Source organism: Pantherophis guttatus, chromosome 2, assembly GCF_059756535.1.
Source record: "Pantherophis guttatus breed Tessera chromosome 2, ASM5975653v1, whole genome shotgun sequence".
NCBI lineage: Eukaryota > Metazoa > Chordata > Lepidosauria > Squamata > Colubridae > Pantherophis > Pantherophis guttatus.
In genome coordinates, this window is record NC_142064.1 from 131,036,458 (window position 1) to 131,053,780 (window position 17,323).

Consider the following 17,323-nt stretch of genomic DNA (forward strand, 5'->3'; position numbering starts at 1 on the left):
TATTAATATAGTTTTGAAATCAGCTTTCCTCAACCTCAATTTGCAGTCCTATTCTTAAACAGTACTTGAAGTATATGTTTCTTTGTGTTTCTCCATTCCAAATTGTACTCTTGTACTTGCTCAGGTATCGCCAGTTTGTCTTTGCAGCAGTTGTGTATCCTCAAGGGTACTCTGCATAGACATTTCTTCTTCCAGAATAGCCATTCTTTCCAGATTCAGCCCATCATAGTAATTGCATTCTGTTGCCATTTTGTTATTCCACTACAGCTTCTGTGACCTACTATTCTTGCAAGCTCGGCTCGTATTCTCCCATTTTTTGGTAGCAGCAGTGAAACTCCAAAATGAGAGAGCTAGAGGCAGCATGCATGCTTAAGTAATTGCCTTTTAGAAGGCATTGAATAAGCAGGAGCAACAGCTTGTCAGATGAATTTGTGTCGGCAGGGCTGGGAGCTGGCAATATCAGTGGGTAGACATTGTTGAGCTGCAGGCGAAAGAGATGTACTGAACGATTCCTGTGATCTTAGAGTTCTTTGCCTCAGACCCAGGAAAGCCATGGGTCTTTGCAACCCAGTAATAAAAACATGGATAGGTAACATCGACTGTCTACCTGGCCCTTCCTGTGCTGTGACCCATTGTCCCCCATGGAACCTCTTCCTCATTTTACACTGACTTATTTTTGAAGTATTGTACCTAAAAGACTTATTAAAAGAGTATAAAAGAAACACTTTTAATTTTAGGTGCTTTAAAAAAAACGCTTCTTGTCATCATTTTTTTGTTCTCTTTGGGGGAGGGTTTGGATTTTGTTTGTTTGTTTCATTTTTTATTTCTACCTAGTTCTTCACCTTGAGTGAAGCCTTCATTTGGCAGAAAAGGAAAGGGGGAAAAAAAAGGGTGGTCCTCAAACACTAAAAAGTTGCCTACCCAGTATTTTTTACTTTATTTTCTTTCTTTTCTTTTCTTTATTTTTATTTTATTTTATTAGTTATATGCCTTTAAATAAATAGAAAAAAGAAAAAAGTATGTATACTTGTGTATGTGTATATAATATATTTTATAGATAGGTATGTGTGATATGATTTATATATATAAATTCTGGGAGTTGAAGTCCACAGGTTGTAAAAGGACCACATTTGCCCACACCTGTATTACATACATACATGCATGAGATACGTACATATAAGTCATGCATGTATATATGTGTATAAAGTTTGTGTATGTATATGTATACTGTGTGTGTGTATATACACATGCACATGCACAGAGTTTTACAAAGAGTGTCAAAGAAAGATGATCTTATTACATTATCATAATTTGTAACTGACTCATCTGTAAGTGTGGGTAACAAGAACCTGTGTTAAAGCAACGAGCCTCTAGCTGGTGGTGAAAGAGCTACATCATCACAAAAATTACACGATGCTGTTCTGGCAGAACAATATGATATCACATCAAGATGTTCTCTGTTTGAGACTAGATCATCAAACAAAAAATCACCACAGTCTATTAGACTTAGGCTTAAATCTTGTCCCAGGGATTTCAGTTTTCAGGATGGCAGAGACTTCATTTGCAGCGTAAATGGTTCTACCCAGCATGGGCTGCATAATATCTTAGTATTTTACTCCTGTACATCTCCGATCTAAGTATCTGGAAGATACTATCTTAGTGCGGGGGATGAACTTGGACATCCTGGCCAAACCTGGGATGAAGGGGGAGCTATTTAAACAGCTGTTGCCTGCTCTTGCTAACCTCCCTTTCCCTGTGGAGACATGTGAGGCAGTTCCATTTTACAGCCTGCTGTTTTGACAGAGGTTCTATTACTGGTGAGGAACTTTTGGTTCATTTCTAATATATGTCCATAGAGCAGGGCAGCTCTTAGAAGAAACTGAATGTTCTTCCTTAAATGTAGAGCAAAAATCTGGAGAGATGATGGCCTATCCTGCTCAGGCACAATGTGCAGGAGAGACAGGGGATGTACAGGGTCTCTGTGCTGTCATCTGGGACAAAGTTATTCTCTGCCAAGCCTGGACTTTTCTTCCTGATTCTGTGCTAGGCAAATTCATTGTAGATCAGCAAAGTTGCAGAAATACCTCAGGCATGCAACGTATATCTTAAAATGACAGGTGATTTGGATTTAACCAATAGTGAACTTGCTTTCATTCTGCTAAAAATAATTAAGGGAAGAAAGTGTAGAATCATAGCCAGTCTTAGCTAGTTATTGATTGAATCCAGTCATGTTGTGTATCTCTTCAGTCATCATGGAGACCATGGAGATTTATTTCTCAGTTGCTGTTATTATATGGACAAGATGAAATCAAAGGAAGTTTCTTGCAAAGCCACCTTGATAGAGGATTCCACTGCAGTGGAGGATTTATTTATTATATTCTTAATCTATTCAATAATAAATGCTTGTTGGCTGGATTGTAAACTGAGACCACTATATAACAATAATTAGCACATTGTAGTACCTTACACAAATATATGAATATCCATGTATAAAAAAAAGTGTCTCTTCAGATATTTAAAATGCCAAACAAAGCTGTTAAAAGTCTTATTTGATGTAGTGCTTTTTTTTTTTGCACAAAAGAATTTTCTCCACTTGTTACATCATCATAATTTGATGATGATTATGATGATGATATTATTATTACTATTATTATTATCTCTTTTTTTCATTAAAAATGAAACTCAGTCAATTGGACATTTAAAAATGTCTCACAAATACCATTGACTAGTGCTAATGGCTGATATGGGTTGCTGCCAGCGTCCTAGGTATCAACCTATAATAATAATTATTATTATTGCTCGTTGCATAGTCAGGCAGATATTCAGACTGGATTTGGCATTTTTGTGCACCTATGAAGTTGTTCCCAAGGACCTGGGATAGGCAAATATGGATGTTTGAGGGTGTTATAATACCATTGCAGGATGTAAGCTGTTCTAAGAAAAGATGTCTTTTGCAATTGACTGATGGTGAATTTGTCAATGCTGAATATGTTCAAGGGGTTGTTTTGGAATTGCACCCAAGGTACCTATTACTATTATTACTATTATTATAGCTTACCCAGTAACTTCTGTTTCCCTCAAATGGAAGAAGACTGTATCTTTCTTGATGGTGCTGACAACTAAAAAATAAATAAATGAAAGCTACCTCTTTTTGGCTGTTTGGAAATTACTTGGTGCTTAAAGATACACATTATTGCTGCCTTCTTTCGCCATACCTTGAATAGAAAGGTGAACTCAGAAATTTGCTAGAAAAGCAAAAATACTTTCTCACAGGGATTGGGGAATCTTCAAATAAACATAAGATTTCCCTACAGTATTCATTAGTTAACCTTTTTACCATAATTAGAGGAGTAGGTAGAGTAAGATCTTCAGGAATATAGAGTTATCTCACATCGTATCTCAGGGATCTGATGTTTCAGATGTTATCATAGCACATCCAAACATTATTTAGAAATTGTGGACAAGGGGAAAAATTTCCAAGGATCTCTTCTACTGCATTCTTGTTTAATTTTGATTCAGTCCCTCTATTCCAGATTAAGTCTTTCTCTGCTTTTAACAACTTGTGGGATTTTTTTTTTCTGGACTAATGCACTTTGGGTTATTGTGCTGCTTCTCTTTTCTACTTTCCTAACTGTTGTAAAAATGAATCCACGGGATTGTTTCCTACATAACACCTACAGCATTCAATAAATCTGACCCAGTTTGTCAGAAAAGAGTGGGTGGGGCTTGAAATAGCACTGCAAAACAACTGGACTGTTTTTACAGATAGTCAATTTTAGTTTCCCTGGGAAAACATGCGTAGGCTAAATTAGTATTTTTTTTCAATGAGAAACAACCCTCAGAGAGGGGAGACAAGATAGGACCCATGATTAAATAAGGAGAGCACAAGATATTTGTTGGGACTTAATCATCTGAAAGCTTGTGTACCTTTTTAGTAACAGAAAAGCTTTCTTTGCATATGAATCTCTCTCTGCTGTAACAGAGACAAAATGAGATACAGGAAGCACACCCCTCTTGGGTGAATCAGTAGCCATTTTTATAAAGTGCCTTTGAGCCTCACTCAGGCTTTTGATACTAATCCCATGGTAATTATTCAAGTGGAAAAAAATGTGGAAAAGAAGCATTTGAAGTGCAGAGGAGCATTTTGGCTAATTTAAAGTTTTCTATTTGTACTACAAATCCAACTGGGGCAGAGATGATTTAAAATCACCCAAAGGAGAAAGGATGCTGTTTCCTTAATAGGATACTTGGAACTCTCCTTAGGTACTCTGAGGGTCTCTCCATGGTCTTCTATCCCCAATTTTTGTCTTTTTTTCATAAATTAAGTCTCTCTCTCATCAGGCAATTGGTGGCAGATTTGGCTTCTGCCTTTCGGCAGCTGCCTGTTGTCAATTTATATTATAATCACAGACGTAAGGGCCAGAGAGCTAACACAGGCTGGGCCCTGTTCCAGGTTTGTGCCAAGAATATATTTATTAACTATGTTCTGGGCTGCCAGAATTTTCAAGGGGACACTTCTAGCCATGAAGTTGCTTCTTCCCATCCAGTTACATTTCAGCACTGAGTTGTAACAAGCCAATGAAAACATTGTGTTTGTGATAATAGTTGGGGATGTCATACGGTTGGAGTGGGAACGGATGGCCTTGCAGATAGCTAACTTCCAGCATCTTTCATTGTTGGCCAACTGCAGTGGGACTACTGGGAGTTGTAATTCTGTCACATTTGAGGGCCAGATTCGCCACTCTGTTCGAAAGTAGTCGAGACGCATGGCTCTCCAAGTTCCTAACAAGAGTGCACATTCCATATGGAAGACCTTATCTCAATATGGAGACATCCAACCGAAATGTGAATCACTGAGGTAGAGTCCAAGGAAAGACATGTGGGAATAGCAGGAAGACTAGACTGTTGGTTTTCCCAAGAAAAGAGCTTGTATATAGAATGGCCAGAGCAGTAGCCCAGGCAACGCCTAGTATCTTTGGCTGCCTGGCTAATTATTCAGTCTGACGTCCAGTTTAGTTTATGCTCCTGCCAGAGACAACAGAGGAATATAGGAGGAGAATCTAGTCTTGTGCTCTTGCCCTTGGTTACAGAATATGGATAAATATTAGAACAGGGGTCTGCAACCTTAAACACTCAAAGAGCCATTTGGACCTGTTTCCCACAGAAAAGAAAACACCAGGAACCACAAAAACTTCCTGTGCCTGACTATTTCTTGAGCGGCCACAAAACTAGCATATGTAGTTGAATTAAACATTCTGTTTTCTTCTGAAACTTTTCTTTTCTTGGATTTATCCATGGTTAGCCTACTGGGGGTTGAAAAGCTCAGTAAATCATGTGCCGGCGGGTGTCACACATTGGTAGTTGTGATGCATATTTTGAGTGACAGGGAGATGCAGCAGAGGGGTGAAAGAGCCACAAGCGGCTCCAGAGCCACAGGTTGCTTACCCCTGCCCTAGAAGAAGACAAAAGAAATGCCAAACTAAAATCTTTGCCACACTCTCGTTTTCCTTTCTGACCCACGTTAACCCAAGTGAGCATTTTATATTGAAAGAACAAAAGTACCATATATCTCACAACCTCCCCAGCCCAAACATGATGGCATGCTCAAATAGCAGTATTTTGCATTTGTAACATGTGTTAGAAACCTCACAACTCACCGTACGCATTAACTCAGTAAGCTATACAAGAAGCGATCTGGCATTGGATGGAAGTCAACTGGGATGTAATAAATGGAGTGGGGTCTTGAAGAGTAAGAAGACCGTGTCACTTGACCTCATCTCTTCTACAGGCTTGTTCCATCAGAGTTACTCAAAGCTTCTTGCAATTAAAACAGTATGAATATGTGTGGGTTTTTTTGTTTTGCTTATCCTTCTTCCTACTCCCGTAATAGAGAGGAGGGCCAGGGCTGAGAAAAAGTGCCTTGTCTAAGGCTACCTAGCGAGTTTATGGTTGAGGTGAGAGCAAAATTAGGAACTTCCCATTTCATGCTTGTAACTATTGTACAGCCTTCCTAAGTTTTGTGCCTCATTCCTCTCTTTCACCATTCCCTTGACCTCCGATCCCTTTGGTAGCATTCTGTTCTTTTGCCTACAAGCATACTCAGGCTTATGAGTTATGCCATCCCTATCTGGCATACCCTATCATTTCCAACACCTCTGCAGTTCATCATTTTGGGATGATTAGCATGTATATAGAATCTAGCTGGATTGCTGGATAAAAAAAAAGGTGCATAGGAAACAATTTACCTAATTTGCCCAACAACTGAAGCTAGTCTGAGAGCTTTTAGTGTCACAGACGTTTCTCATCACTGGGGATGACAACAAATAAAGAGTATTAATTTGTAAAATAGCTACCTTTCAGGAATATTTTGAAGCCTTAACACCTGAGAAGGCCATCTCACCCAGCCTAATATAGGCACAACCTCTCTCCTTGGAATCTAGCTTACAATAAATAAACCAGGTTTCATCAGAGCTGCCAGAGAGTAAACTCACCGCATGTTTTCTTACGCTTATTTAAGCATTAAAGGATGAAATAAGAACAGGGTTGGGGCATTGTTGGTGTTGGAGGCATGCAAATACTTCTTGTGCTGTGGGCCAACAGGATTATGTGGTTAGGCTTCCAGTTCATCATTATTGTGAAAAGTAGGCCTTATAAGTACAGGTACAATATAGTCACTCACCACAATTCTTACTTATTTTCCCCTGGCAGATGGACCCAGTGCAGAAAGCAGTGATCAACCATACGTTTGGGGTCCCTGTAACCAAGGCCAAACGCCCCATCATCTCTTGCAACGTCTGCCAGATCCGCTTCAATTCTGAGGTAAGTTTTTAGTAAGTCCTGACACTTTGCTGTGCTTTTCGGTGGCAGAGAGTGCAGCTGACTGTAACAGGCATAAAAAGGACAAACGATATATGAATACAGGCATTTACAACCATTTGTTTAGTGACCGTTCAACAGCACTGAAAAAAGGGACTTACAACCGGCTTTCATACTTAAAACTGTTGTAGCATCCCAAGGGTCATGAGATCATATTTTGCACATCCTGACAAGCAAAGTTCATGGGGGAAGCCAGATTCATTGGACGACTTTGTTACTGACTTAACAATTGCATGATTCACTTGACAACTGTGGCAAAAAAAAAAAAAAAAAAAGGTCATAAAATGGGGCAAAATTCACTTAACAACTGTCTTGTTTAGCAATTGGAAATTTAGGCTCAATTGTGGTTGTAAGTCAAGGACTATCTTTACATGGCTGAGATCACATGCCTTTTACTTGCCCAGGTTTAGTTCTTTAGGGGAACTGGATGTGTATAACAATTTGGAGAATGGGTGAATTTTCTCATGTTGGATTAGCAATAGCAATAGCACGTAAGACTTATATACCGCTTCATAGTGCTTTTACAGCCCTCTCTAAGCAGTTTACCGAAGCAGCCTCTTGCCCCCAACAATCCTGGCTCCTCATTTTACCGACCTCGGAAGGGGGGAAGGCTGAGTCAACCTTGAGCCTGGTGAGACTCAAACTGCCAACCTGCTGACAGCTGGCAGTCAGCAGAATTAGCCTGCACTACTGCATTCTAACAACTGAGCCACGACGGATTAGATGATGATTATATTGTAAATTATAAAGAGGGTTTGATCATTGTCCGGCTTATGTCACAAGACATACTTTTTGATACATTTGAATAAACAACATAGTCCTGATTGTAATATAACACAAATATAAAGAAAACAAAAATATGTGCCAGATCTGCAGGTTAGCATATGATCCAATAGAGAGCTGAGATAGAATATAGGTCTCTATGTTCTTTCAATGATGGGAAACTCCTTGGTTTGAGACCAAAATGAGTTTTTGATGGAGATGCCTAGATACCCCAGAGACATTGTATGAGCAACTTTCTGCTCAGTCTTCCTTTTTCATTAGGCACATCATTAAACCTTAGTTGTTGCACATGTTACTACCATACAAGATATGAGAAAGCTAGTGAAGGTACTGAATAAAAAAGCAAAGCAATGAAATCATTTAGTCTTGATCTCAGATATGATTTCAGAATCACGGCAGATTGTATTCTTTCAAGATCCATGTAAGATGGCAGTTCTAAAGATATATATTAAGATTCTCAGAGACGGAACGAAAAAAAAGATCTTATAATTAGTATTTTTTTATCTTATTCCAGTAAAGTTTACATTACGATTTGGGGCTGGGTAGCCCTCCAAATGTTAGTAGAATGATGGAATTGTGGTCAAACACCATCTTGAAGGAGGCCAGTTTTCTTTCTCTAATGTAGTACTACACAAATACAATGTGCTTATCATATTGGGCACTTCCCTTCCTCCAATAGGCTGTGATTTGATATTGATTGATTGATTATGTGCCATCAAGTTGTTGTCAATTCTAAGAGATTACTAGATAGATTTTCTCTACTATGATCTGTCCTTAACCTGATTTTTCAAATCATGATGTGATTTTCTCTATTATGATCTGTCCTTAACCTGATTTTTCAGATCATGATGTGATGTAGTTATGGGGAAAATGCTGAAGATGATGACATTGTCATCATAATTTAATGTTTTTACTGTTGTAAATATCAGAAAGAAAGGAAAGGAAAACATTAAAAGGTTCAGCTTGCATGTTTTGGTAATGCTTATTTCCAGCCTATCTATCTCATGATAAGGTTGTTAAAGTTAGAATTGGTAGGCATTGTTAAATTTAGAAGACAAGTGAAGGTGAGTAACCTTTGAGTTGCTGGGTTCTTCTGTTCCAGAGAAGGAGCAAATTGACATTCTCTTACTTCTTTCAAGAATTGAATGTAACAAAGCAGTTGCTAAAATGGCAAAACCTATCTTAGGAAGCTTTAATAGAAGTAGAGCCTGCAGATTACAGTCATAATTGTCCTGCTCTGCTCTGGTCAGAACCCATGTGGATGATTATGTCCAATTCTGGGCACAATAGTTCAAATAGGATGATGATCAATAGAAGCAAGTTCAGAAGACGACCAGTGAAATGGATTGTGGTTTGGAAACCAAGTCTTTTGAGGAATGGTTAAAGGATCTGGATACATTTAGCCTGCAGAAAAGATGAATGTGGGGAGATATGATTGTAGTCGTCAAATATCTGAAGGCGTTTTGCATAGAAGAGAGACTAGACATATCCTTAATTGGCTCAAAAAATAGGAATAGTATTAGTAGATTAAAATCACTAGAAATCAGGTTCAGACTTACCTGACTCTAAGAGTTGTCAGATAGCGGAAGTCAAGCTGCCACATGACATGCCATAGGTCTTCAAACAAGACTGTACTTACTTATCTGTAAGTGGCTCTTGTACTGACCAAGAGGTTGGACTAGATGCCCTCTAACACAATTACTGAATCATAGAATTGGAATTGACCTTAGAAAGCATTTAGTGAAATCTTCTTGTTCTGATGTTTGGTACTATTAAAAATGTTCTGTTTAGAAACTGAGTTCTAAGAGAAGAGAGCTGCTAAATATTATTAAAATATGCAAAAAGAAAAAGAAGGAAAGAGGAAATTGTAATTAAAACCTTTCTTCTCCTGAAGACAAAAGGCTATTAAAAGGTGTTTATCTCTTGGTACCAAGACTGTAAATGGGATTTTTTTTTTCATTCAAGATAAATCTGGAAAGGCTTCATTTTTTTGCTTATCCGTATTAGACAAGCTATTGCTATAATCATGTTTCACTTCCGAAAATAGCCACAAATCAGGTCTGGAAGAAACGGGAAATTAACAACATATTGGGAAGGGGATTTTGCATCTTTATTAAAGAAAGCACCCAATATACAACCTAAGTACAAGTACAAAAGCAAATTAAAATAGAAAAATGAATAATAATATTCAGCATGAAGTTATGTATAGGAAAGGGCAAATTACATGGTGACTACAGAATATTGTTTTGGCATCAATCACAAAAAATGGTTTGCAATTTCCTTCTTTGAAAATTGGGTCTGTCTGTTTGTTTACTTCTTCCTCTTAATTTTTACCACTTTGGGGTTTCCTAGTGATCTCCCATCAAAGCATTAGCCAGATCTAACCCTGCTTAGTTTTTTGGTGATCAGCCAAGGATGCCTAAGTGCTACCATCTTCTGCTATATTCATGAACTTGAGGAGGAATATAAATATTGTAAGCATCTATATTTAAAACTTCTATCCAAGATGACACTTTTATAGATGAAAGTAATCTGTTAGAAGAACATTATTAGTGTAGATAATTCATAGGTTCAGGTTTAAATTAATGTGTTCTTCCTTGTCATAATATTCCTTAAAAGGAAAGAGAACAAAAGATGTTAGTGTCAGAGGGGAAAAAACCCCAAACTAGTCTGAAAGCATTCCTAGAAATTTGTTTGGGTGTTCAACTTAGATATCTTAGATCAGTTTGGTTCTAGTGGTTAGACCCCAGTTAGGAAAGCAGGAAATTGTGAGCTCAAGTCCTGCCTAAGCCATGAAAGCTAGCTGGGTGACCTTGGACCAATCACTCTCTCTCAACCCTACTTACCTCACAGGGTTCTTGTTATGAGGAAAATAGGAAGAAGAAGTACTAGCTATGTTCACCACCTTGAGTTATTTGTAAAAATAATAAAACTGGGATATAAATAAATAAAATTTAAAAAATATCCTGGCCTAGCCTGATACAGGATTGTAAATAAGTTTCAGAAAGGTTATAAATGTGTGCCATTCTCATCGACCAGCACTCACAATGTTACGAGTTTTTGGATCTCCTATTGCTTTCTCCTTTTTTCCTTGTATAGAGCCAGGCTGAAGCACACTACAAGGGGAACCGCCACGCCCGGCGAGTAAAGGGAATTGAAGCAGCCAGAACGCGGCAGAAGGAATCGGGACCTCGGGAGGGAGACAAGCCAGGATCTGCAGGCAGTCCATCCTCCAGCACCGGGGAGAGTGATTCTGACCGCACAGGTTCTAAACTTCTTCTTTCATTACAAGTGCTCCCTAAAATCCAAAGGTTTCCTGAAGAACATTGTGTGGGGTGCATGTGTGTGTGTTTGAGAGAGAGGGTTCCTGTATTCTCCAAAAATGTTGAGCCGATTTTCAAGACTTCTCTGTGAATCTGTTGCACCAGAATGTACTCCAGAACTTCCAAGTTCCAGACTGGTTTGTTTGGGATTTTAGGAAAATGAAGAGGTATTCCCAGGCCAGAGCATAGGAAGGGTAGAGTTTTCAGACCAGTCCTAGGTGCTGGTTCTCTTCTCCTGCCAGAAGGGCGAATGAGCCTTTTCTCCTTCTGCCGTAGAGCCAGTTCTGGGGAAACTAAAACAAACATTGGTAATGTTGGCTAGGAAAGAAATACAGGGCTCTGGGTACTACCCACATTCTGCTTCAATTACAGAGTTCAATAAGACCTTAGCTGTATTTTGCATCAATTACAGGGTTGAGGGTGAAACCTTTGTGCTAAAGGGAGGGAGGGGGAGGTTAGATCTTACATCCTGTCATTGACGTTGTGCCTGTCCTTCTGATGATGGGAACTTGAGCTGCCTTCTCGGTCCAAGTGACCGCTGAGCAAGCGGGTAATTAAATCGCATCTAATTAAACATTGATTACGGCTCCAATGGCTGGTGGAAATGGAGCTGGGGTGCAGCCAGCATACTTGCCTGGGGAACTCTGCCTCCCAGCTTCAGAAGAGGGGGATTTTGGGGACTTGCAAGAGAGTGACAAGCCTCATCTATAGCATTTCTGATGCTATAGCCTCCACAGGATTGCAGCTAAGCAGCATAGCCAATCTGCTAGGTTTGGGGGCAGGGGATGAAGGAAAAGGGAAGACAAAGGAAATGGGGTGGGTGGGAGACCCAACTTGTTAGGACTAACAGCTGCATTTATAAATATGAGGCAAGCTGTTTTTGTGGACAGCAGAGGGTTAGAGGAAGTGTGTCATTCCATATAGAGCCTTTTCCAAGGATGGAGTGAGATTGTGTGCTCTTTCTCTATTGTATACAGGGAATCCTTGTTTGGCAGCCACAATTGGGACCAGCAACTCAGTTGTTAAGCGAAAAGGGTTGCTAAGTGAAACTGTGACTGTTCTTTTGATCTTACTTCAGCTTTCCTTTCTTTAGAGACCTGCAAAGGTCATAAAGGCAAGGATTGGTCATCAAGTTAGTGCACTAAACGAGACCTACCTGTATTATTCTGTGAAAATCTACTTATGATTGCAGTACTGTAAAAAAAATCACTGAATTAATAGGCAAAATCTGAGGCATTGCTTGAAGCAGTCTAAGAATCACGACTGCAAAAAATGGCAAATTCCATATTGAGAATTATTAGAGAAAGATTTGAAAACTCTGTGGCTTGTCTTGTGTGGCAACACTTTATACAAATTTCAATAGTTTCTGACATTGCATCACAAAAAGGATTTTTATGTGTGTGCATTGAGGCAAGAAATGTGGTCGCTAAAAGTCAATGCAAACTTGATGGCACATAATTAAGATGAAGAAAAGTAGAACCAAAATAATCAAAGCATTAGAGCGCATCTGCAAGGGAAGTTCTAAATTTGGAGTGTTTTCATTCAAGAAAACACAGTTGAAGAGAAGCTTTGAGGGAGAATTGTAAAATTATGCATGATGGGACAACAGTGGGAAAAGGAGTGGTTTTTTTTCTCATCGTATAAGAAACTGAGATCATCCAGTAAAACTGACCAGAAGGTGATTCAGGAGAAGTTGCTTTAAAAAGGAAGATAGGGTTGCTCCCTTTTGTGTGGCTTTTGGGGTATTTCTCAGGGATTTGGTCCAGCTTTATGAAATATATATATATAAACTTGCCAATATGCTCTTACTTTAAAAAAACAAGCTTAAAAGTAAAAACAACACAGGAGCTAAAAATAAACATATCCAGAAGTCAATAGTCTTGCAAATATAGAATTATTTTAAATAGAAGTTTAATCTGCATCCCAATTTACCACCATAACTTGGTGAGGAAATTATGGGTAAATTTGCCCATTCTTCCTTTGCTCGGGAAGCACTTTTAAAAGCAAATTTTAAAAGCACATTTTATTATGGTCTTTAGCCCAGAAACAGGACAAAGATTAGAGGATTTGTCCCAAAACAATTGTGAATGGTGAAAGGTAGGCTTAGAATAAGTGACCGGCAAATTATAACAACTGTGTCCCTGAAAATGTATAGAAAACAAGAGACACCAGGAGAAATATCCTACTGGAGAGGGATTTCTGACAGTTAAACAGAGTGTCCATTGCGAAAGGTATATATTTGAAGCTAATCAACTATGTTGGTTACTGCAATTGTGGATCCTGTCCTAAACTGGACTAGACTAAAACACCAATCTCCAACTTTGGCTCCTTCCAAATGAATGGATTGTCAGCTCCCAGAATTCCCAGGTTTTTATGGCCATTGCTGAGGATTTACAGAGTTGAAGTTTGCACATGGAAAAATCACCTAGACTGGGGAAGGCTGATCTAGATACTCTCCAAAGCAGAGGTGTCAAACTTGCGGCCTGCAGGCCGGATGCATCATATGCAGGTCATACCCACCCCAGCTCCGTGAATGAGGAAGACGTCACATGACAGCAACGTGACGCAGCAAGTTTGACACCCATGCTCTAAAGTCTCTTCCAATCCTAAAGTTCTGTCAGAGAGCATGTCCCAGGTTACCATGTAATCAGTGGCAGCCTCCAGATGTCTGGAACAAAACTATCAAGATAAAGGAGCTTTTTTAATTTAAGTAACTACCATGGTACGTGATTCCTCATGTTAGTCCACATTCTTCCCTCTTTATGTGTATATGTTGTTTTCTCCAGTGGTTTACAAAACTAGTTAAAATATGCAAAATAGAACCAGAGTATTGGAATCACATGAAACAACTAATGAAACAACAGCAGTAATTCATGGCTGCCTAAAAAAGGTTTTCCCTTCCCCAAATGCCTGAACACTACCAGTGAATAAACCCAGCAAAGCCTTCTTAAGATTTTTCTTTCTATGAAGAATTGGTTTTCCAACATTTCTTGTATTCAAAATTCCAAGACTTTTGCTTACAAAAAAATTAAAAGCAGAGTTTCATCATCATCCAGATTTGTAAATGATGGTTGGATTTTGCTTTTGAGTGCAATTCCGTTTCACTGATACAGCAAGATAGTGTTTATAGTGGGGAGCGTAAAATTCATGAGATGTCCCTCAGATATTTGAGGGGAGGAATCCTAATTTTGTAAAGGTTCTGTCCCAGCCACTTTTAATTGTAAAAAGGTTAGACAAGAACTAATAGGAAAGACTTCTCCCAGAGATGCTGAAGGTTCCTGTCAATCAGAACAGATAATCCTGGGCTAAATCAATCAGTAATCCGATCTGTCATAAGGTAGCTTCTTATAAAATGCATGCCTTTCCTTCTGAGAGAACTGGAAGTGTGATACGTCGTCTGCTAACTCTCCAGCTATGCATATGAGCTAGAAATGAACGCAGGCTGAAACACAATAGTCAAGAGTTCTGGATGGATTGGATGCCCTGCATGGTTGTGTCGATCTCTTGAAGTAATCCCAATGAAGAACTCAAGGACTGTGATATTTCAAATGCTTCAGGGCGAATCTGTCTTATAGATAAAGAATGTTATGAATGGGGTTCATTAAACAGAAGACTCATTTCTGTTTCTTTCCAAGTGTAAGGCCTTGGTGTCAACATCGAGCTCTTCCTGTGTCGAAACCATTGCTCTTCAGGATGAAGGCATTCAACTTGTGCATCATTGTTTGAGTTTGTGTCAGTGAGGACATCTGAATCCTGTGTTGTAAGCGGCAGGTGCTTCTATCTATACTTCTAGAACCATAACAGGCAACCGTATCCTAGGAAGAGTTGCTTTCTGTTACTATTAACAAAATAAAAAGATGGCGATGTCCTAATATCACAGAAACAAGAAAGTTCTGGAGCAGGGAACTGCATTTCATTTGGCCAACATTCTCCATACAGCTTATTTCTTTAGTTTTCACTAGAAAACAGCAGGGAAAAAACAAACAATTTTTACCAGGTCACTCCTCCATTTCCACAAGTTGCCCAGCTCCGTTGAGGAGCGTGGGGGCCGTTTGATGACATCAGACTAACCTAATCTGCCTCTGTGACCCATTTCCTATTTTGAGCACAAGGAAGGAATCTGATACTTGTTTAGTCCAGGGATCCAGTCTTGTAAGTCCAGCATCACTCATGTATAAGAGTGCCAGTTGTCTCTTACGCATGGCTGTTTCCCCGGTGAAATTTTGCTGAGAACTAAGGAAAGCTCCCTCCTGCTGTTTGGTTCAGCAAAGGTCTCCTCATTTTCAATTTTGTATGTTTTAGAAGTGATACACTGATAAAACGCCAACGACCATAGTGTTTGATAACAATGGGAGATGTAGTCCCTCTCAGCTAGATAGCAACCGTTCAGGGAAAGCTGGATTTGAGGATCAGATTTGGACTGGGAGCCCTGATGGAAACCCTTACCTGACCATCAAACTCAGCAGGGTTAGACTAATCCACGCGATGGCACGGTGGGCCCGTTTTTCACCCTCCCCAGGCTCCAGAGGCTTTCTTGGAGCCTGGAGAGAGCGAAAACGGCCTCCCCCCCCCCCCCGGAGGCCAGAAACGGCCCATTTCCCAACTTCCAGTGGGCCCAGAAGGCCCAAAAATCAGCTGGCCGGCCGGCGCTGGAGCTGAGCTAGGGCAACACTTGCGTGCCCACAGATATGGCTTCGCGTGCCACCTGTGGCACACGTGCCATAGGTTCGCCATCATGTGTATAGGAGAAGCAGAAACGATTAGAGAAAGTCCCTCAAATATCCAAGTTCTATGCCATGCAAGGTTTGTAGGTGATGAGCGGAATTTTGAATTGAGCCAGGAAGTTCACTTCTAACCTCTGCAACTCACATAGCACAGTTGTTACCTGGCCTATTGAGGATGCCCTTAATGACTCGTGCTGCTGCATCCTGGACCAGCTGTAACTTCCAAGTGGTCCTCAATGACAACCCCGTGCAAATTGCATTGCAATAGATCATATGTGAGAATGACAAGGGTACAAGTGACTGTTGAGATACATTGCCACTGTTCTAGTTTGTGACCTTCTTAGATTATTGGGGGAGGTGGAGGGTGGGAGCCTTATTTCTAGTAAATAAACACATCATGAGTTCATTGAACGTTGCTGGTTTGCACAGAGCAGACCTTATTTGCATTGCAGACCGCTTTTTTGTTTCTTCCTTCTCCCAATAGGTATTTTGAAGTAGTTGAAGGTAGGCTCGTATCCGCCTTAAACCCGTGTTTAAAATAGCTGTAGGGCAACCAATTTCGCGGGTGAATTGTGCTCGTTTTTTTCCTCTTACATCTTCTTACATCTGCATGGAGTTCAAGGCGGCAGTCTGCGCCTCACTGGAATGATAAATTCTAGGAAACACTTGGCAGGGATGCAGTTGTCTGGAGATGAAGAATTTGTAGGGAGAGTTACTCAGGGTTGCTGGTTCCCAGCCACCAATGACCTCAGAGTTCGATGGGCTTTTCCCTTCCTCCTTCCCTCCCTCTCTTCGTTATGCAAGAGACCCTGTGTTTTTCATTGAGGGTTCAGACTCAGCAGGTGGGGGAGGGCACCAAGACCAATGAGAAGAGTGATGCAGAATAAAAAGGCATATCTTACCCAGAAGGCCCCAACACTCCTCAGAAGTGTTCTCATGTCTTCTCTGGTGAGGCTGGGCTGGGGGTCATGTCATAACAATTCCAGGCAGGAAATCTGTGTTCTTTCTTTTGCTTGAGACCCGTCACATACTGTGCTTTGGGACACACACACACACACACACCCCAAGGACTGCTCCCAATAAACACAGATGTGACATTCTATGCATGTAGCCCTCTAGCACATACGTGCACAATTCCTGTCTTAATTCATTATCTTGGCTATTCTGCTTTAAAACTTTCTAAGAAGCCATTAGCCCATTTCTCTCACTGCTGGATCCACACTACACAGGTTTCTCCTCAACTTACAACAGTTCGTTTAGTGACTATTCGAAGTTACAACGGCCCTGAAAAAAGTGATGTAGACTTAGAATAACTTTATTGTCACTTTGCATGTACACTAATCAGCATACATTAAAATGAAATTTTGTTGCATACAGCTCTCAAAGCGTCATCGCCTCCAATATACACTTATGGCCGTTTTTCACACTTATGACCATTGTGGCATCCACATGATCAAAAGTCAGATGCTTGGCAAGTGACTCATATTTATGACCGCTGCAGTGTCCCCAGGGTCATGTGATCACCTTTTGCAACCTTCTGACAAGCAAAGTCAATGGGGAAGCCAGATTCACTTACCATATTTTTCGGAGTATAAGACGCACCTTTTTCCCCCGTAA

General features: G+C 40.0%; 1 protein-coding gene across 9 annotated transcripts in view; it reads left to right on the forward strand.

Moving 5' to 3' along the window:
• The window catches only part of ZNF385A (zinc finger protein 385A), a 175,235-nt gene that overhangs the window by 112,779 nt on the left and 45,133 nt on the right, over positions 1–17,323 (forward strand). For all 9 annotated transcript variants that reach the window (XM_087886739.1, XM_034419134.3, XM_087886740.1 and 6 more), the window contains 2 exons: positions 6,709–6,819; positions 10,759–10,924. In XM_087886739.1, the coding sequence (XP_087742865.1) occupies positions 6,709–6,819; positions 10,759–10,924 (277 nt within the window). The remainder of the gene's footprint in view (positions 1–6,708; positions 6,820–10,758; positions 10,925–17,323) is intronic.